We start from the raw sequence: 20,429 nt of genomic DNA, 5'->3' as shown, positions 1-20,429 counted from the left end.
TTAATGTCCCCATGGCTCTGCTATCCGTGAATTTATGTGCCTGAGATGGCTTGGTAAACTCAGTGCCTGTAGGACACTGGTGTAGATTACTGTGCTCCTGTGGCTGGGGCAAGTCTAGAGATGGTAGGCTCTGCTGGCACTCGCACACAGAGGTAGGCCGAGGGTCTGGGCTGACTCAGTAGCTCCTACAGCTATGGCAGGTCCAGGTGCTCAACCCAGCCATGGTGGTCCCAGTGCCTGACCTCAGTAGTTCTGTGTCAACAGATCTGTGCTAGTAGCTTTGTGAGTAGAAGACCTGAGGGTTACCAGAGCTAACTAACTAAATCTCATAGCTGAGGTGGGACCAAGGGGTGTGCCAAAAACTGTACTCTGTGAACCAGCACAATAGTGACAGGCAAAATCACACAGTGCACTTTCCCGCAGACAAGTCCTTCCCCAATATTCACTGGGTGGCGTCTCTCCCAGTGGGAGCATTCCAGTCCTATCTACCTCACACTGGAGTTCAGAAACAGACCTGGCAGCATCTATCCAAAAAGGGGGCAGACCCTGCCCCAGACAGAGTTGTAATAACCACAGAGCAAAGAGGAGGCCACACTCAACATCCAGTGCAGGCTCTGGTCATCGTGATAACAATCATGCCCTTATCAAGGGGATAATGGACAACACACAGAGAGGAAAAATGGGGCAGGCATCCATACTAAAAACAGTCTTTGCACAAAAATATTACACTCACAAAGGCTACACAGAGACACTCCCTCATAAAAACTGCCCTTGTAGACCACGGTAGATAACTGTTTCTCCTTAATTCACAGAGTCAGAGAAATAGAAGTAAAAGGAAGAAGAGGAACCACACAATTAAAAGACCAAGAGAATTCCCCTGAAAGAACAAAGAATGAAACAGACATTTCCAGTCTACCAGATCCTGAGTCCAAAAAGGAGATAATGAAAATACTGAAGGAGTTAAGAAATGATATGGACAGAAATACAGATTACTGTAAAAATAAAAAAATATAAAGAGGAGTCAATTAAAAGAAAACTCATTTGCTGAGACAAAAGCTGAACTAAAGGCAATCAACAGCAAACTGGATAATGAAGAACTAATAAGCGATCTGGAAGATAGAATAATGGAAACTACCAGATTAGAACATCAGACAGAAATACAAATTAAAAAAAAAAAAAAAATATATATATATATATATATATATAGAAGACCTATGGAATAATATAAAGTATCCAGATCTGTGCATAATAGGAATCCCAGAAGGAAAACAGAGAGAAACAGGAATTAAAAAATGTATTTGAAGAAATTATGGCTGAAAATGTCTCAAATCTAAGGAAGGAAACAGAAACCTATGTATAGGAAGGACAGAGGGTCCCAAACAAGAGGAACCCAAACAGACCTACACCAAGATATACTATAACTAAAACAATAAAATGTAAAGATATAAAGAGGATTCTGAAGGCAGCAAAAGAAAAACAAGAGTTAATTACAAAGGAACCTCACCATAAGGCTGTCAGCTGATTTCTCTACAGGGTCCCAAACAAGATGAACCCAAACAGACCTACATCAAGATATACTATAACTAAAATGGCAAAAGTTAAAGATATAAAGAGGATTCTAAAGGCAGCAAGAGAAAAAAAAGAGTTAATTACAAAGGACCCCTGCCCCCATAAGGCTGTCAACTGATTTCTCTACCTACAGAAACACTGAAGGCCAGAAGGGAGTGGCAGGATATATTCACTCAAAATCTTAAAAGGGAAAAGCCTGTAACCAAGGACACTCTATACAGCAAAATTATCACTTAGAATAGGGAGAGATAAAGAACTTCTTAGACAAGCAAAAACTAAAAAGAATAGAGCAATATTAAACTTATCCCAAAAGAAGTATTCAAAGGTTTGTCTAAGTAGAATAAAGAAAAAAAAATCTACACGAAAGAGAAAATCACAATTGGAAAGAAAAGAGAAAATCACAATTGGAAAGAAAATCACTTACATAAGCTAGTATACAAATTTAAAAAATAAAATAATTTTTTCTGAAAGTAATGATAACTACAATTAACACCAAAAGAGTAAATACAAAGATGTAAAAGAGGACATCAAAATCATAAAATGTGGGGAAAGAGAGTACAAAAATGTAGAGTTTTTTCTTTTAAAGAATGTGTTTGAGCCTATATGACTATCAGTCTAGAGCAAGTCAATATAGCTGTGGGTTAACACACTTGACAGCCAGGGTAACCACAAATCAAAACCATGTAACAGGTTCACAAAAAGTAAAAGAAAAGAAAAAAGCATAACACTAAAGAAAATCATCAAACCAAAACAGGAAAAACAGAAAGGAACAGAGAATATAAACTCAACTGGAAAATAAGGCTTAAAAATAGAAATAAATACATATCTATCAATAATTACCTTAAATGTCAATGGACTAAACACTCTAATAAAAAGACAGTGGCAGACTGGATTAAAAAAAAAAAGAGCCTACAACCTGCTGCCTATAAAAAACCCACCTTAGAGCCAATGACACACAGATTGAAAGTGATGAGACTGAAAAAGATATTTCATGCAAATGGAAATAACAAAGCAGATCTAGCAACACTCATTCCAGACAAAACAGACTGTAAGACAAAAGTCATAAAGATAAAAAAGGACACTCTATAATGATAAAAGGGTCAATACAAGATGAAGATATTACACACATTTATTACACATTTTTACTTGTTAACATATGCAATATACAAGTGCCTAAACACAAAAAGCAAATATTAACAGACATAAAGGAAGAAACTGACAGGAATACGACAGTAAAAGACTTAAACATCTCATTCACATCAATAGATACATCTTCCAGACAAAATGAAAAAGGCAACAGAGATCTTAAATGATACAATAAAAAGGTTAGGCTTAATTGATATTTTCAGGACATTACATCCAAAAAACCAGAACACATTCTTAATAAGTGCACACAGATCAATCACTAGGATCAATCACATACTAGGACACAAAACAAGACTGAACAAATTTAAGAGGACAGAAATTATTTCAAGCATCTTTTCTGATCACAACAGCATGAAACTAGAAGTCAACCTTAGAAAGAGAAAAAAAAAAAAGATTATATGAAAGTAAAAAGTATGCTACTAAAAAAAAATATCAAAGAGTCAATGATGGAATCAAAGAGGAAATCAGAAGAACACTTGAAATTACTATATACTCTTGACAAAGGAGGCAAGAGTACAGAATTGAGTGAAAAAAAAAGTCTCTTTAGTGTGGTGTTGGAAAAGCTGGACACATGCATATAAATCAAGGAAGTCAGAACAGTCTCTCACACCATACATAAACTCAATAAACACCATTCTCTTCTCCAGATCTTCCTGACCTAGGGATTGAACCTGGGTCTCCTGCATTGCAGACAGATTCTTTACCATCTGAGCCACAAGGGAAGCCCCAAATATATGACATGACACCATAAAACTCCTAGAAGAGAACATAGGCAAAATATTCTCTGACATAAAAGTCCAATTGTTTTCTTAGATCAGTCTCCCAAGGCTACAGAAATAAAAGCAAAAGCAAGCAATGGGACCCAATAAACTTAAAAGCTTTTCCACAGTAAAGGAAACCATAAAAAAAAAGACAATCTACAGAATGGGAGAAAACATTTGCAAACAATGTGCCCAACAAGGGATTAATTTCCAAAATATACTAGCAGCTCATACAACTTAATAACAAGACAACAACTCAATCAATAACTAGATAAAGACCTAAATAAACACTTCTCCAAAGACATACAGATGGACAGCAGAACATGAAAAGATGCTCAACATCACTAATAATTAGAAAAATGAAAATCAAAACTACAAAAAGGTACCACCTCACACCAGAAGGAATGGCCATCATTAAAGTCTACAAATAACAAAAGCAGAGAGGGTGTGGAGAAAAGGAAGCCTTCTACACTGTTGGTTGGAATACTGACGCAACCACTACGAAAACAGTATGGAGGTTCCTTAAAACCCTGAAAATAAAAAAAATAATAAAACAAACAGACAAAAAAACCTTAAAATAGAGTTGCCATATGACTCAGCAATCCCACGCCCAGGCATATATCCAGAGAAAACTATAATTCAAAAACATACATGCACCCCAATGTTTATAGCAGCACAATTTACAAATTACAATAAATTTTACAGCAGCACAACTTACAATTTCCAAATCATGGAAGCAACATGATAGATGAATGGATAAAGAAGATGTGGGATAGATACACAATGGAATACTACCCAGCCATAAAAAAGAGTTTAAGAATGTCATGCAATAACATGGATGCACCTGAGATTATCATGGGCTTCCCAGGTGGAACTAATGGTAAAGAATCCACCTAGCAATGCAGGAGACGCAAGTTTGATCCCTGGGTTGGGAAAAGCTCCTGGGGTAGGAAACGGCACCCCACTCCAGTATTCTGGCCTGGGAAAACCCCTGATGGGCTACAGTCCATGAGGCCACTAAGAGCTGGACATGACTGAGCACACATGTGCACACACACACAAAGACTGTACCATATTAAATGAAGTAAATCAAAAATACAAATACTATATGATATCACTTATATATGGAATCTAAAATATGACACAAATTATTTACAAAACAGAAACAGACTCACCGACATAGAAAACATAAGAACTTATCATTACCAAAGGGGAAAAGGCGTGGGGGAGGAATAAATTAGGATTATCAGATACAAACTACTATATATAAAATGGATAAACAACAAGGTCCTACTGTACAGCACAGGGAACTATATTCAGCATCCTAAAATAAACCATAATGGAAAAGAATATGAATATATATGTATAATTGAGGAAGTCAAGAAACACCTGGAGTAATAGGCAAATTTGGCCTTGGAGTACAGAATGAAGCAGGGCAAAGGCTAATAGAGTTCTACCAAGAGAACGCACTGGTCATAGCAAACACCCTCTCCCAACAACACAAGAGAAGACTCTACACATGGACATCACCAGATGGTCGACACTGAAATCAGATTGATTATATTCTTAGCACCCAAAGATGGAGAAGCTCTATACAGTCAGCAAAAACAAGACCAGGAGCTGACTGTGGCTCACATCATGAACTTCTTACTGCCAAATTCAGACTGAAATTGAAGAATGGAGAAAACCACTAGACCATTCAGGTAAGACCCAAATCAAATCCCTTATGACTATATAGTGGAAGTGAGAACTAGATTTAAGGGACTAGATCTGATAGACAGAGTGTCTGATGAACTATGGATGGAGGTTTGTGACACTGTACAGGAGACAGGAATCAAGACCATCCCCAAGAAAAAGAAATGAAAAAAGGAAAACAGCTGTCTGAGGAGGCCTTATAAATGGCTGTCAAAAGAAGGGAAGCAAAAAGCAAAGGAGTAAAGGAAAGATATACCCATTTGAATGCAGAGTTCCAAAGAAGAGCCAGGAGAGATAAGAAAGCCTTCTTCAGTGATCAATGCAAAGAAATAGAGGAAAAGAATAGAATGGAAATGACTATAGAGACCTCTTCAAAAAAATGAGAGATTCTAAGGGAACATTTCATGCAAAGATGGGCTCAATAAAGGACAGAAATGGTATGGCCCTAACAGAAGCAGAAGATATTAAGAAGAGGTGGCAAGAATACACAGAAGAACTGTACAAAAAAGATCTTCACGACCCAGATAATCACGATGGTGTGATCACTCACCTAGAGCCAGACATCCTGGAATGTGAAGTCAAGTGGGCCTTAGGAAGCATCACTACAAACAAAGCTTTGGAGGTGATAGAGTTCCAGTTGAGCTGTTTCAAACCCTAAAAGATGATGCTGTGAAAGTGCTGCACTCAATATGCCAGCAAATTTGGAAAACTCAGCAGTGGCCACAGGACTGGAAAAGATCAGTTTTCATTCCAATCCCAAACAAAGGCAATGCCAAAGAATGCTCAAACTACCGCACAATTGCACTCATCTCACATGCTAGTAAAGTAATGCTCAAAATTCTCCAAGCCAGGCTTCAGCAATACGTGAACCGTGAACTTCCAGATGTTCAAGCTGGTTTTAGAAAAGACAGAGGAACCAGAGATCAAATTGCCAACATCTGCTGGATCATCAAAAAAGCAAGCGAGTTCCAAAAAAACATCTACTTCTGCTTTATTGACTATGCCAAAGCCTTTGACTGTGTGGATCACAATAAACTGTGGAAAATTCTGAAAGAGATGGGAATACCAGACCGCCTGACCTGCCTCTTGAGAAATCTGTACGCAGGTCAGGAAGCAACAGTTAGAACTGGACATGGAACAAAAGCCTGGTTCCAAATAAGACAAGGAGTACATCAAGGCTGTATATTGTCACCCCACTTATTTAACTTATATGCAGAGTACATCATGGGAAATGCTGGACTGGAGGAAGCACAAACTGGAATCAAGATTGCCGGGAGAAATATCAATAACCTCAGATATGCAGATGACACCATCGTTATGGCAGAAAGTGAAGAAGAACTAACGGGCCTCTTGATGAAAGTGAAAGAGGAGAGTGAAAAGGTTGGCTTAAAGCTCAACATTCAGAAAATTAAGATCATGGCATCTGGTCCCATCACTTCATGGCAAATAGATGGCAAACAGTGGAAATAGTGGCCGACTTTATTTTTCTGGGCTCCAAAATCACTGCAGATAGTGACTGCAGCCATAAAATTAAAAGACCCTTACTCCTTGGAAGGAAAGCCATGACCAACCTAGACAGCACATTTAAAACCAGAGACATTACTTTGTCAACAAAGGTCCGTCTAGTCAAGGCTATGGTTTTTCCAGGGGTCATGTATGGATGTGAGAGTTGGGACTATAAAGAAAGCTAAGCGCCAATGAATTGATGCTTTTGAACTGTGGTGTTGGAGAAGACTCTTGAGAGTTCCTTGGACTGCACGGAGATCCAACCAGTCCATCCTAAAGGTAATCAGTCCTGGGTATTCATTGGAACGACTGATGCTGAAGCTGAAACTCCAATACTTTGGCCACCTGATGCGAAGAGCTGATTCATTTGAAAAGACCCTGATGCTGGGAAAGATTGAGGGCAGGAGGAGAAGGGGACGACAGAGGATGAGATGGTTGGATGGCATCACTGACTCATTGGACATGTGTTTGAGTGGACTCCGGGAGTTAGTGATGGATAGGGAGGCCTGGCGTGCTGCAGTTCATGGTATCGCAACGAGTCAGACACGACTGAGCGAGTGAACTGAACTGAACTGAATCACTTTGCTGTATACCAGAAACTAACACAACACTGTAAATAAAGTAGACTTCAATTAAAAAAAAAATTTTTAATTCTCTTAATTTTTCTAAAGTTATGTAAATATCCTTAATCAAGTATTTATAAACAATAATAATTATACCTCAATGTCTTTGAAGATCAGATTTAACTATAATAAACATTTTACTCCCACAGGAAATGTCCAACGCAATCTACTATACTGAAAAGGGTCATCTATTTATACATTCTCCTCCATCTAATATATCATTTGTGCAAATATGAAGGGATCAATATCTATCACATATCCCTCCCATATATGATGAAGAAATCAAATTATCTTTTAATGGATCTAGACTTCATCCAAGATCTATCACAAGGTACCTGATTTTGATTTTCTCATATATCTTGACTTTAATCTGTACAGGATAAAAGTGGTTATATATTTATAATGGCTTTTAAGAGACTGCACTGATAAAACTGGTTTGGCAACTTGCCTGACAGGAAAAGCAACTTGCTACAACTCACCATATTGCTCTCAATACGATAAAAGAACAACAGAACAAAATATTCTCTCACAAGTAGTAAAGCCAAAGAGCATAAATGAACATGCAAGTTCCAAAAGCTTCACTAAAGCAGAGCCACAGGAGTTTTAAGGCTATGAGGGCCTATCTGTAAGCTAGGGATTCAAAAAAATGTTGCATGTGTCTATACTTTTAAACATCTTTTCCAAAACAACTTTTAAATCAGTTTTCCTCAATAAACACAAAACTAAAACTCTCCTGTATTCATAATTAACAAGTCATTAGAAATATACAGGTTTAGTATGTACACTACCATGGAGTTTAAACTTTCATTACAATAGTGGTTTAAGAACTTACAGCATCTGCTTTACAAATGGTGTTGGCTACATGTCGACATAGCATCTTTAGCCAGTTTTCTTTTGGAAGTTCCTCTGATGTCATCTGGAAACTGAACAGCACATTTTCTTGCTCTGTTGGTGGCCTCACAAGCAATGCAAAAGCATTATGGCAATCTAGGGTTCCAGAATAATCACAAACACTACATGTTACTCCTTGGAAAATGACAGATTTAACACAGGTTTAGTTCCCTCAGAGCAAGAAAATTCCACTGAATTATCTTTTCTCTATCCAGTAAGTTATCTCTATCTTTCCTGTTTCCTTAGTTTTTAATTGGACAAAGAGCAGCATCATATTATGCTGAAACATTGGAAAGAATAGTACATAACATGTGAGCAACCAACAATAATAATTTAATGTTGTTAGGTAAGCAGTATTTTCTATAACATTTATTATTTTCTTTAATGAAGCTTTAAAAAATTAGATCATTTCTCAGAATTCTAGAATTTAAGTTTTAAAGTGATACTGTAAGAATTATTCAATAATTCAACCTACTTAAATCAAAGTGAAAGAAATAAAACACTCAAATCTTAAAACTGTTACAAAAGGTTTTATGATCAAGATGCGAAAACAGAACCTAAAACAGTCTTCCACAATTATAATCCAAAAAATATAGACGATTTAAGTAAATGCTCTATGTAGCCCTTAATAAATCCAGAATTTGACCACTGAGTAAAGAGAGCAATGTAAGTTGCTATTCAAGTTTCATTTCTCATAAATTGAAAGCTTTTCTTCATTTGAGGATAGGATCAGTGATAGAATCAGCTTACATTGTAAAAATATACGCCTATACAAGCAAAATATTGCCAAGCATACATATCAATTAGTTACTATTGTAAAAAATGATATTGCTTATGGTAGGTATAAACTTTTGCCAATTTCAAGCCTTCAAAGAACCCTCTCTTAACGTTCCCAAAGTTTAGAGTAAAAGCTTTCCTTAATACACATATGAGCCCACGTTTAACCAGAGTTACTTTGGGTATATTTACTCATGCCTATCTATTTCTGGTGATATCCTAAATGTATCCCTCACAATGTAGCCACTGGCAACAGGAAAGGTTGTAAGATGTGGAAGCACAGGTAATAGACTACAACTGCTTTTGGATTCTGAAGGAATAAGTTTTGGTGTGGGAATGGGGAGGATGGGCACTATCTTAACCCATGTAACCATTTAAAAGCTCTTTGTATCTTAAGAGATGAAGATATTTTACAGAATGAAATAGTACTTTCATTTGAAAAAAATTAAAACTCAAATCAGTTCCTAGAAATGTAGTGGGATAAAAGTAAAGAACAACTACTTTGCCAGAACTAATCAACAATATTGAAAAATAATTTACCAGTTTAAAAATATACATATAAGGGAATTAAACCTTCAATGAATATAAGCTATTTTTGCTTAGCCAACAGTTTATCCAATGACCTTACCTTCTGTCTCTCGTATGTCTACCACCTTCTTAATCTGAGAAAGAGGCATTAGATGAATATGCTTAAGAGAAGCTGGGGGTCGGGTCTGGCCGTGAGGACTCCTAAAAGTACCAATAACCTTGTGTCGTTTTCTTGCTATCTGATTATTGGGGGGGAAAAAAAAGAAAGCTGGTGTCAGTAACAAAAATAAAGACCAAATGCTTAAAAATAAAATGGCACTAGTCACATAAATCTAGTCATTCCAAAATTATTATCTGTAAGTAGCATAGTTACTATGTGACAAATTCATACATGTAACTATGTAACAGAATTGTTCACATTCATAAGAAAAGAGCTCAAAAGTGAGGAAAACAGGATCTATAGAAAGGATCCCAGAGGTGCGAAAGAACTTAGAAGCATTGTGAGAAGTAATGGGATCAAAGGATGAAGGAATCTTCAATAAAAGGCCTTGAATTCGGAAAGGGGAATAGTTGCTCTGGGATCACTGCCTTGAGTTCAAAAAAATAACTGACTTCAGTTTAAGAACAGAATTCACAATTATCTCAGATCCCATGCAAGGAACTGAGGATAAGGAAGCGAATAATACAGAAATGGTTCTGGTTCTCATGACACTTACATACTATTGAGAAATATGAAAATCAAAGTAACACTATATTACAAATCAATGCAAATTATAAAGTCAAGGTGCTGATATAACTTTAATTAAACTGGGAACTCACCAAAGGAAGAGACAGGTAAAGTATTGCTGGAGAAGACAGGAGCAAAATCAGAAAGGATCCTGTGACTCATGATGTATATAAGTTCTGAGAATTTTATAAGGTCTTTAAATTTTTCATTTCCATGAAATCATAGTATATTAATTTGTCTTTTTAAAAGAACATCTCTTTTGGGCTTATGAAAGTGAAAGTCGCTCAGTCATGTCCCACTCTGTGACCCCTTGGACTATAAACAGTCCATGGAATTCTACAGGCCAGAATACTGGAGTGGGTAGCCTTTCCCTTCTCCAGCGAATCTTCCCAACCCAGGGGAACCCAGGTCTCCCACACTGCAGGCAGATTCTTTACCATTTGGGCTTATAATCATTAACTAAAAGACACTAACACAAAATAATTTAGATTAAGTTACTTAATGAATTGAGATTGATTGGTCATATTCATTGTGATGAATATGACAAAGTAAGGCTGAAATATGTACTATCTGTGTTGGTTAACGAGAAAAGATCAAAAGGCAGTCAGTATCACATTCACACTGATGCAGAAATATGACACAGATCTATGATACATACCAATTAAAGCCCATTTACATTAATATGGTGAAAAAAGGCAATTCTTTAATTTCCACTGTAATATTTGAATGTACTTTTAATCTAGCTAAGTAAAATAAATAATTTTAAGGCTCATTTTTAAAAAGGAAAAACAAAGACAAGTATTAATACTGATGATACAAATGCTAGTCCATCAAGGTAAGAACTCAAAATACAAATACATCACCTGTCATGTCTAAGTGATGTCAGCTCAGATCTTATTCATTTAAATGTTTCTAACATTTACCATTCTCTTCATTCCAAATTTGCTCTAAGTTTTGGTGTTTGTTTTTTTTAAATCAAGCTAAAGAATAAGAGCTTATAAATCTAAAGGTCCAAAATTTGGGCTCCAAATTTAATGTTAGAAATAGAACCATTACAGTTAATGTGATTTTGACATGGAGACTAAGAGAGAGTAGACAAAAAAAAGTGAATTCAGGAAGGATGAAGGAAGCGAGAGGCCAAGCTATGAAATTACCGACTTGGAGGCTACAAGGAATGGCCAATGGCACGAATTAAAGTGGAAGGTAAGTTAACGAGCCAGTTGTAGAAGACATCACAAAAATGAAGGGGAAGTAAAATAAAAAAATTTAAAGTAAGCCACAACTCTCCAAGGATTAAAGAGAATAAAGACCTGGGTTCGATCCCTGGGTTGGGAAGATCCCCTGAAGAACGGAATGGTTACCCACTCCAGTATTCTTGCCTGGAGAATTCTATGGACGGGGAGCCTGGTGGCTATAGTTTCATCAGCAGGGGATTATAATTCATTATATTAAATAATCAAGTTATGTCCTTCTTCAACAAAATATGGATTTCTCTGCTGGGAAAATGTACTTAATTTTAAAAAGAAGTCATAATTATTTTGTAAATCTTGAAGAAATATACATACACACAAGAAGTTCCTAAAATTCTTGATCTAGGCATTTATTTTCATGGAAATAAACTAAATTTTCATTTTGACATGGATTTGAAGTTATGAAAAATTATCATACTTCTTAATATTAGGTCTTCTCCTAAAAGCATTCAATTAATAGCATTAAAGCAACAATTGGTCTCATCAAAAAAGTAATTAAAGTTCACTTTACTTTAAACTTCTTTAATCAATTAATTTAATTAAAACTTATTGTTTCAATCAAAGCTTAGTTTTAAAGATTCAATGAACTCATACAAAACAGCAGTGTTATTACACTGTATTAAGGACAACTTTACCTCCAGGCAGTCATTGAAGAGGAAAAGAGTTACGTGTTCTCCTCTGTCACAGGGGTGCTCACCTAGAGAAATTGTTTCAACTCGCTGAACTAAGCTTCGGTGAGAAGATAAAAGATTAGCCTGAATGAAAACATTAATAAAAGATTACTTCATGGTAAATAATTTTTTTAAGTTATAATTAAAAAGAAAGTTGTGCCAAGATTGTTTATATTATAACTGGCAGAATCTAAATACAGCTGACCTTGAACAACGCAAGTTTGAGCTGCACTAGTCCACTTATACCATTTTTTTTTTTAGTAAATAAGTACTATAGTATTACGTGATCTGTGATTGGTTGAATCCATGAATACAGAAGCACAGAAACAGAGTGCCAACTATAAAGTTACATGCAGATTTTCTACTGCTCTGGGCAGGAGGTTGGTGCCCTTAACTCCCAGTAGTTCAAGGGTAAACTATAACAGAAAGAAAATAAGTCGACAATAATCAAAAATGAATACTTACTGGACATCCATCTACTTCATAAACAACATCGAAAATTTGCTTTTGAGCTTCTGTTTTTCTCTTATCCTCATTAATATGGCTGAAAATTAATAAAGTTATTTTTAAAACAACAGACCATAGAAATTGTACATATACACATCTTGAGTCACACACACACAAAAAAATCCATCCATGTGAATATATCTTAATTTTGATAACCGTATCAGTTAATATATTCCCTAAAAGTATCCCACTACATTAAAAAAATTTTCATAAAATTCTTCAGAAAAGTAAGTTTTGCTTTATTCCTTACTATATTCTCTCTCTATCTCTTTAAACTATATTCATTACACACTTCCTAAAATACATTACACTGGTGTAAACTGCAGGTTCAGAAGTTCTAAATTCAGGTAAGGTTTTATGCAAATCATTCCCAAATCATATGCTAATCATTTCACTGAAATAAAAATTTAGACTATTGCTTTCACACAAGATGGAGTAAGAGGAAAAGTATATATTTTGCCTGAAACAACTAAAAAAAACCCCAGCAAAGTATAAAGAAGGAAGTTTTTCAAGTCACCTCAAGTCAATATCTCAAACAATGCAAGCCTAATTATATCCTATCTACAAAGATACATTTTACATCAAAGACATAAATAGACTAAAAGTAAAATAATGAAAATATCCAATAAGAGCACAATATATTCTTCTCAAGTATACATGGTATCTTCACCAGGTTAAGCCATAAAGTAAACCTCAGGAAGTTTAAATGATTGAAATAATACAAAGTATATTTTCTATAAATGGTGAAGCAAAATCAGAAAAGTAGTATCAAAAGGTAACTGTGAAAATTCATAAATATGTTGTAATTAAACAACAAACTCCTGAACAACCAATAAGTCAAGGTGTAATCACAAGGGAAATCAGAAAATAGTTTCAGGTAAAAACAAAAACCAAGAACATGACTAGTGTTTAAAGGGAAATTTACAGCTATAAAAGTAAACAATTAAAAAAATAAGCTCAAATCAATATCCAAATCTTCTACTTTAAGACACTGGGGGGGAGGGGGGGAGAGCAAGCTAAATCTAAAGCATGCAGGAAAAAGGAAATCAAAGGCTATGAACTAGAGACTATAAAATAACATAAAAAAATCAACAAAATTAAAATCGTCTTTCTTTTACGAAAACATGCTAACACTGCATAATTCACAGTTTGTAGAAAGGATTAAGGTAAATAAAGAATGTGTATGTTAAACCACAAAGTGTTGAAAAACACTACTATCCTGATCCCAAAATAACAAACCAAAAGCATGACGGTTGACTGATCAACATATAAAATACAAGCATAAGCAAAAACCAAAATATGCATAATGCTTTCAGTAGCAACAGAAGCTCATATGCATTAATTTGAGCATTATTCTACTGCTGGACTCTTTCACTAGAGCTGGTAGTTTCTATCTAGGAGCTCCTTACAAGTATTTTAAGAAACTCTATTTCAGGACTTCCATGGAGGCCGTGGTTGAGGATCTGCCTGCCAATACAGGGACCACAGGTTTGATCCCTGTTCTGGGAAGAATCCGCATGCTGAGAAGCAACTAAGCCTGGGCACCGCAACTGCTAAGCCCACACACTGAAACTACTGAAGCCTGCATGCCTAGAGCCAACAAGAGAAGCCGCCGCAATGAGGAGCCGGCACGCTGCAGCAAAGAGTAGCCCCTGCTCTCTGCAACTAGATTAAGCTTGCGTGCAGCAACTAAGCTAGTGCAGTCAAATCAAGAATCCAGGTGCTAGGTTTTAGAACATTTTTTTTCTCTAAAAAAGAAACTCTGTATCATACAGAAGCACCTCATGGAATCTCAGAAGCTATTTAATTGTATCGACTGAATATGCTTATATGTAAAGTTCAAAAAGGTGCTATATCCTCATCCTTCAGGAAGCAAAACAATTAACAGCAATAGAGCTTTTAATTCTGGATCATATTAGTCAGAAAAAATCATTTCTGATCAATGTTGTCTCCAAGTTAGACCTACAGTAAGCAGCTTAAGTTTAATAATCAATTTCCCCTAGTGAATTTCATTGAGTTTGTACTTTGAACACATCTCCAACAAACCCTACCAATTTAAGTCCACAGAATTCAAAGCAAGAAAAAAAAGTCAAAGCTAATGTGAAAAATGTATTAACCTTTTCATTTCATCATGGTCAAATTCCCAAGTTCCATTTGGGTAGTTAATAAGAATACAAAGACAAAAACAAGCTAAGACTGGAAATATATGAAGAAAATGTCTATTGGTGCATTTATAACATTTTCAAATTTCTAAACCACTGTTACCCTCTACATAATAGTATACGTTCACAAGTATGTTTTTGATTAATTATATTTTAACAATATTTCTAACATTTTAATATGTGACTACACTACTAAAAATAATTTAGATACTATTTTACAGAATTTTTTTATTGATCTTTTTCTGTTTATGATTCTAATTGTTCCAACAATTCCACTGTACATCTAAGGAATAACAAAAAAACTGCAATAATGTACTTACGTCATTACTTCCTTTAGTGATTCAATAGCTTTTTCTAGAGTGCTTTTGTCAGGATTTTCTTCAGATGTGTGCTTCTTAAGATCTGTAATATTTTATCAAATATTTTCTCTATGATTAAAAGAAATTCAACAGTTTTCCAACTATGACTTAAAAATGCTGTCCAACGTGACAGACACGGGTTAATTCAAAAAAATAGTATCTAACTTTTCCTTTTAAAAAAAGGTTTTTATACACTGTTCCTTTAAGAACGAGTTTCCCAGGTGGTGCTAGTGGTAAACAATCCACTTGCCAATACAAGAAACATTAAGAGATATGGGTTCAATCCCTGGGTCAGGAAGATCCCCTGGAGGAGGAAATGGCACCCCACTCCAATATTCTTGCTGGGAGAATGCCATGGACAAAGGAGCCTGGTGGGCTACAGTCCACAGGTTTGCAAAGAGTTGGTCACGATTGAGCATCTGAGTGCCCTTAAGAGCTCTCTTCTTAAATGTATTAAATAAGTTTCCACATTTTTTCATTGAATACATTTTCAGAATATGTACCAGATTTTCTTTCACTATTTCAACTCCCTTCTAGTAAAGTTTGATGACTCCTAAATTCTTCAAACTCTCTCTGAATTCATGATCCTCAATTAACTAAGAAGTCGCTATACATGCTATATTTCATAGTGGGGCCCATGGCTCCATCACAGAGAGCAGCTGGTGTGAAGAGAAGGTTTTGTTTAGTTTATAGGTTTAATGAGGTGCTTAGACTTTGACTCTTCTTACCCAAGTTGCTTATAATGTTCTACCCAATGGTTCCCTATCTCTCCCCCCCCCCACCCAATCTCTTAAGTGGAATAATATTAGAAAGGCTTAGAAATCAAGTTCATTTTAGTCATGACAACATTTGATGGATTCCTATAAGTACTTAATAAAACAATAATGAAGATAAATAAGAAAAGAAATAGCCTGTAAAGTTAAAAAGTTGCAAATTCATATATTTTTCTTATAATCTAAAACAGAATAGTTTTTAGACTGTGGAAATCATTTTATATGCTAGTAATTCTAAACTATATTAGATAACCTCAAAGAGAATAAAAATTACCAATTTTTGTAGTTACTACCACAATTCATAGTTTAACCAATATATTTCAGAGACAATAATAGATAAAAAGAGTCACAAACTTAGCCTCCTTAACTGCTACACACACTATTGTAGTTAAGGTCTGGAGGCCAAAATGCTTTGTTACACTTATTCCGTTTTATGCAATTTAGTTCTCATACTTATATTTAAAAGTATAAAATTTAAATTTAAAAATATAAAAACTGACACTGTTCTATTCACTACTTTAGTCAGGTAAATATCAGTTCAGTTCAGTCGCTCAGTCGTGTCTGACTCTTTGCGACCCCATGAATTGCAGCATGCCAGGCCTCTCTGTCCATCACGAACTCCCAGAGTCTACCCAAACCCATGTTCATCGAGTCGGTGATGCCATCCAACCATCTCATCCTCTGTCGTCCCCTTCTCCTCCTGCCCCCAATCCTACCCAGCATTAGGGTCTTTTCCAATGAGTCAACCCTTCGCATGAGGTGGCCAAAGTATTGGAGCTTCAGCTTCAACATCAGACCTTCCAATGAACACCCAGGATTGATCTCTTTTAGGATGGATTGATTGGATCTCCTTGCAGTCCAAGAAACTCTCAAGAGTCTTCTCCAACACCACAGTTCAAAAGCATCAATTCTGCGGTGCTCAGCTTTCTTCACCGTCCAACTCTCACATCCATACATGACCACTGGAAAAACCATAGTCTTGACTAGATGGAATTTTGTTGGCAAAGTAATGTCTCTGCTTTTAAACATGCTATCTAGGTTGGCCATAACCTTCCTTCCAAGTAGTAAGCGTCTTTTAATTTCATGGCTGCAGTCACCATCAGCAGTGATTCTGGAGCCCAAAAAAGTAAAGTCTGACACTGTTTCCACTGTTTCCCCATCTATTTCCCATGGAGTGATGGGACCAGATGCCATGATCTTAGTTTTCTGAACGTTGAGCTTTAAGCCAACTTTTTCACTTTCCTCCTTCACCTTCATCAAGAGGCTCGTTAGTTCTTCTTCACTTTCTGCCATAAGGGTGGTATCATCCGCATATCTGAGGTTATTGATATTTCTCCCGGCAATCTTGATTCCAGCTTGTGTTTCTTCCAGCCCAGCGTTTCTCATGATGTACTCTGCGTACTCTGCATATAAGTTAAATAAGCAGGGTGACAATATACAGCCTTGACGTACTCCTTTTCCTATTTGGAACCAGTCTGTTGTTCCATGTCCAGTTCTAACTGTTGCTTCCTGACCTGCATACAGGTTTCTCAAGAGACAGGTCAGATGATCTGGTATTCCCATCTCTTTCAGAATTTTCCACAGTTCATTGTGATCCACACAGTCAAAGGCTTTGGCATAGTCAATAAAGCAGAAATAGATGTTTTTCTGGAACTCTCTTGCTTTTTCGATGATCCAGCGGATATTGGCAATTTGATCTCTGGTTCCTCTGCCTTTTCTAAAACCAGCTTGAACATCTGGAAGTTCACGGTTCACGTATTGCTGAAGCCTGGCTTGGAGAATTTTGAGCATTACTTTACTAGCATGTGAGATGAGTGCAATTGTGCGGTAGTTTGAGCATTCTTTGGCATTGCCTTTCTTTGGGATTGGAACGAAGACTGACCTCTTCCAGTCCTGTGACCACTGCTGAGTTTTCCAAATTTGCTGGCATATCGAGTGCAGCACTTTCACAGCATCACCTTTGAGGATTTGAAATAGCTCAACTGGAATTCCATCACCTCCACTAGCTTTGTTCATAGTGATGCTTTCTAAGGCCCACTTGACTTCACATTCCAGGATGTCTGGCTCTAGGTGAGTGATCACACCATCGTGATTATCTGTGTCGTGAAGATCTTTTTTGTACAGTTCTTCTGTGTATTCTTGCCACCTCTTCTTAATATCTTCTGCTTCTGTTAGGTCCATACCAGGTAAATATAAAAGCATATAAATACACCTTTCTTTTCATGCAGGTATAATTTATTCACAAAAATTCACTCTGCTATAGATGTCCTTTTCATTGAAATCTATAAGTTTTAGAATAAATGGATGGATGTTTCAAGAGTGTTTTGCACACTATAAGGAAAAGAAAGCATAAGATCAAGCATAAAGAATTTTACTAAGAGTCAGAAAAAGACTAAATAACTTCAGACATCGTAATCATCTCGCATCTTACGATTCTGTGGGTGAATTTTATGTGGATATAAACTGTTAAGGAATTAGTGACATACCATGAAATATAAGAAGATTTTTAGGAGAGAGGCAGAAAGTTCAATACTAGTCAGTAAAACTGATTTCACAACAAATAAAGCATTTCTAGGCCACAGTGAATTTTTGTAGCACCAGTGATTATTCAGATTATTCATAAAGATATTTTCTACATAAAAGATACAAACTTTAAAACTGAAACCTAAGAGCACTTTGAAAATGAGAAATTTTGCCAATTTTTTAGAACAAAACAATTACATAAAAACATCCAAAATTGTCTGGAAAGAGATCAGACAAGTACCATTTAAAAGTAATGCAACGCTGGGTAACCTCTGTACTGGTCGGATGAGAAGTTCAACAAGGCTTTGCCGTCCACATTCTGGCTTAGCTTGGTTTATCTGAAAAGAATTAATTTATTCAAAACTTATTTGGAACGTTTTCTGCAAAGATTACTATACATTACATTTATCAGATTACACCTCATCATTTGTGCCCTGGTAAGAATGGGAGAAGTTGGGTGGTAGTTGTTCTCGGGCAGATTATTGTGGTTCAGTAATCCCCCAAGGCCTGAAGTAGCCTCCTGGCAAGCCAAGGATTAACACCTTAAACAGAGAATGAGTTCCTCTAAGCACTCTTATACATTTTGTTTCAGTTTTTCTTAAATCTACATCATTCAAAAAGAAAAAAATTAAAAATATTAATTATGCTAATGGGGGGGGGAGTCGCTCAGTCGTGTCCGACTCTTTGCGACCCCATGGACTGTAGCCTACCAGGCTCCTCCGTCCATGGGATTCTCCAGGCAAGAATACTGGAGTGGTTTGCCATTTCCTTCTCCAGGGGATCTTCCCGACCCAGGGATCGAACCCGGGTCTCCCGCTTTGGAGGCAGACGCTTTAACCTCTGAGCCACCAGGGAAGTCCATTATGCTAATACCATTTGGATAAACAAAGTGAGCCACCAATAAGAAAATCATTAAAAGCAAAGCAAAATATCATTGAAAAATTTTTAGAAGTGTTTGAGAACTAGAACATTCATAACTTAAAACACACACACACACAACATTCATATTCACTTAGCTGCCTCTTGGATGCTGCTTGTGGCATATCAAACCTTGTGATGCTAAACATCACTGCCACTTTCAAGTAAAACTAAACTTAACACATAACATTAAGGTGTTCTGACATGGATGAATCTTTACTAAAAAATACATCTTTACTATTAAAATTTAATTTTAATAAATTCCTTCAGAAAATCATTCTCTGATTTTTATTTGAAAGAAATATACATTACCTTCAGAAAAGCATGAAATCTTGGTTTCTGTTTTTCACATTTAATAACAGTTTCCTTGCTCATTTCAAAGAAGTTCACAAAGGGAGGATAGATTTTCACCAAATCTTTGGACTAGTAACAAACAAAAAAAACCAAAACCCATTAATTTGTGATGGCTGTTACCCTTAGTCAATGAAACTTAAAGTTGAATAACCAGTAGTCAAAATCTGACATACCAGAAACAAAAGAAAAGTTCAAAATACATTTCTTCTCAAGGTAAATACAGGAAGTTTATTTCATAAACTTCTCACTAACTAGTGAGTTAATTGCTAAAGAAAATACATCAATTGTCACACAGAGCCTAAAACCTGAAAAGCAAATAAACACTCAGAAACAAACAAAAGTTGATATACTTTTGTTGAACTTCAATATAAGCTTATTGTATTGATAAACATGACAAAGTTTTAAAACTTCTATTAATTTAGAATATAGTAGCAATTATAGTTGATCTATGAAGAACCCAAGAACATGCTATTATCTTTTGAAGGATCCAAACAACATTAAAAGATCAACTGTACTGGGCAATTTTGAAGTACAAGGAAAATGTTTTGACAAATTGAGACCAACAGGTACCAAAAAGATCTGGGACTATAATTTGCATATTTGAAATTCTCAGTCAACCAGAAAGAACATCTAATGGCTATATGGTAAGGATTGAAGTTAGGAGACCTTAGAAATCAAAAGTAAATGGG

The 20,429-nt window shown here is 36.0% G+C and overlaps 1 protein-coding gene and 1 non-coding gene across 2 annotated transcripts in view; both read right to left on the bottom strand.

Moving 5' to 3' along the window:
* The window catches only part of ECT2 (epithelial cell transforming 2), a 59,489-nt gene that overhangs the window by 6,356 nt on the left and 32,704 nt on the right, over positions 1–20,429 (bottom strand). The window contains 7 exon segments of the mRNA XM_081570955.1: positions 8,133–8,287; positions 9,597–9,735; positions 12,109–12,228; positions 12,610–12,688; positions 15,134–15,215; positions 18,710–18,806; positions 19,699–19,809. Of these exon segments, the coding sequence (XP_081427081.1) occupies positions 8,133–8,287; positions 9,597–9,735; positions 12,109–12,228; positions 12,610–12,688; positions 15,134–15,215; positions 18,710–18,806; positions 19,699–19,809 (783 nt within the window).
* TRNAW-CCA (transfer RNA tryptophan (anticodon CCA)) lies at positions 19,252–19,323 on the bottom strand. Its single transcript has one exon. It is a non-coding gene; the product is annotated as a tRNA-Trp (tRNA).

This window comes from Giraffa tippelskirchi, chromosome 2, assembly GCF_054371585.1.
Source record: "Giraffa tippelskirchi isolate mGirTip1 chromosome 2, T2T-mGirTip1v1.2.pri, whole genome shotgun sequence".
Taxonomy (NCBI): Eukaryota; Metazoa; Chordata; class Mammalia; order Artiodactyla; family Giraffidae; genus Giraffa; species Giraffa tippelskirchi.
This window is presented reverse-complemented; position numbering and strand designations above follow the sequence as displayed.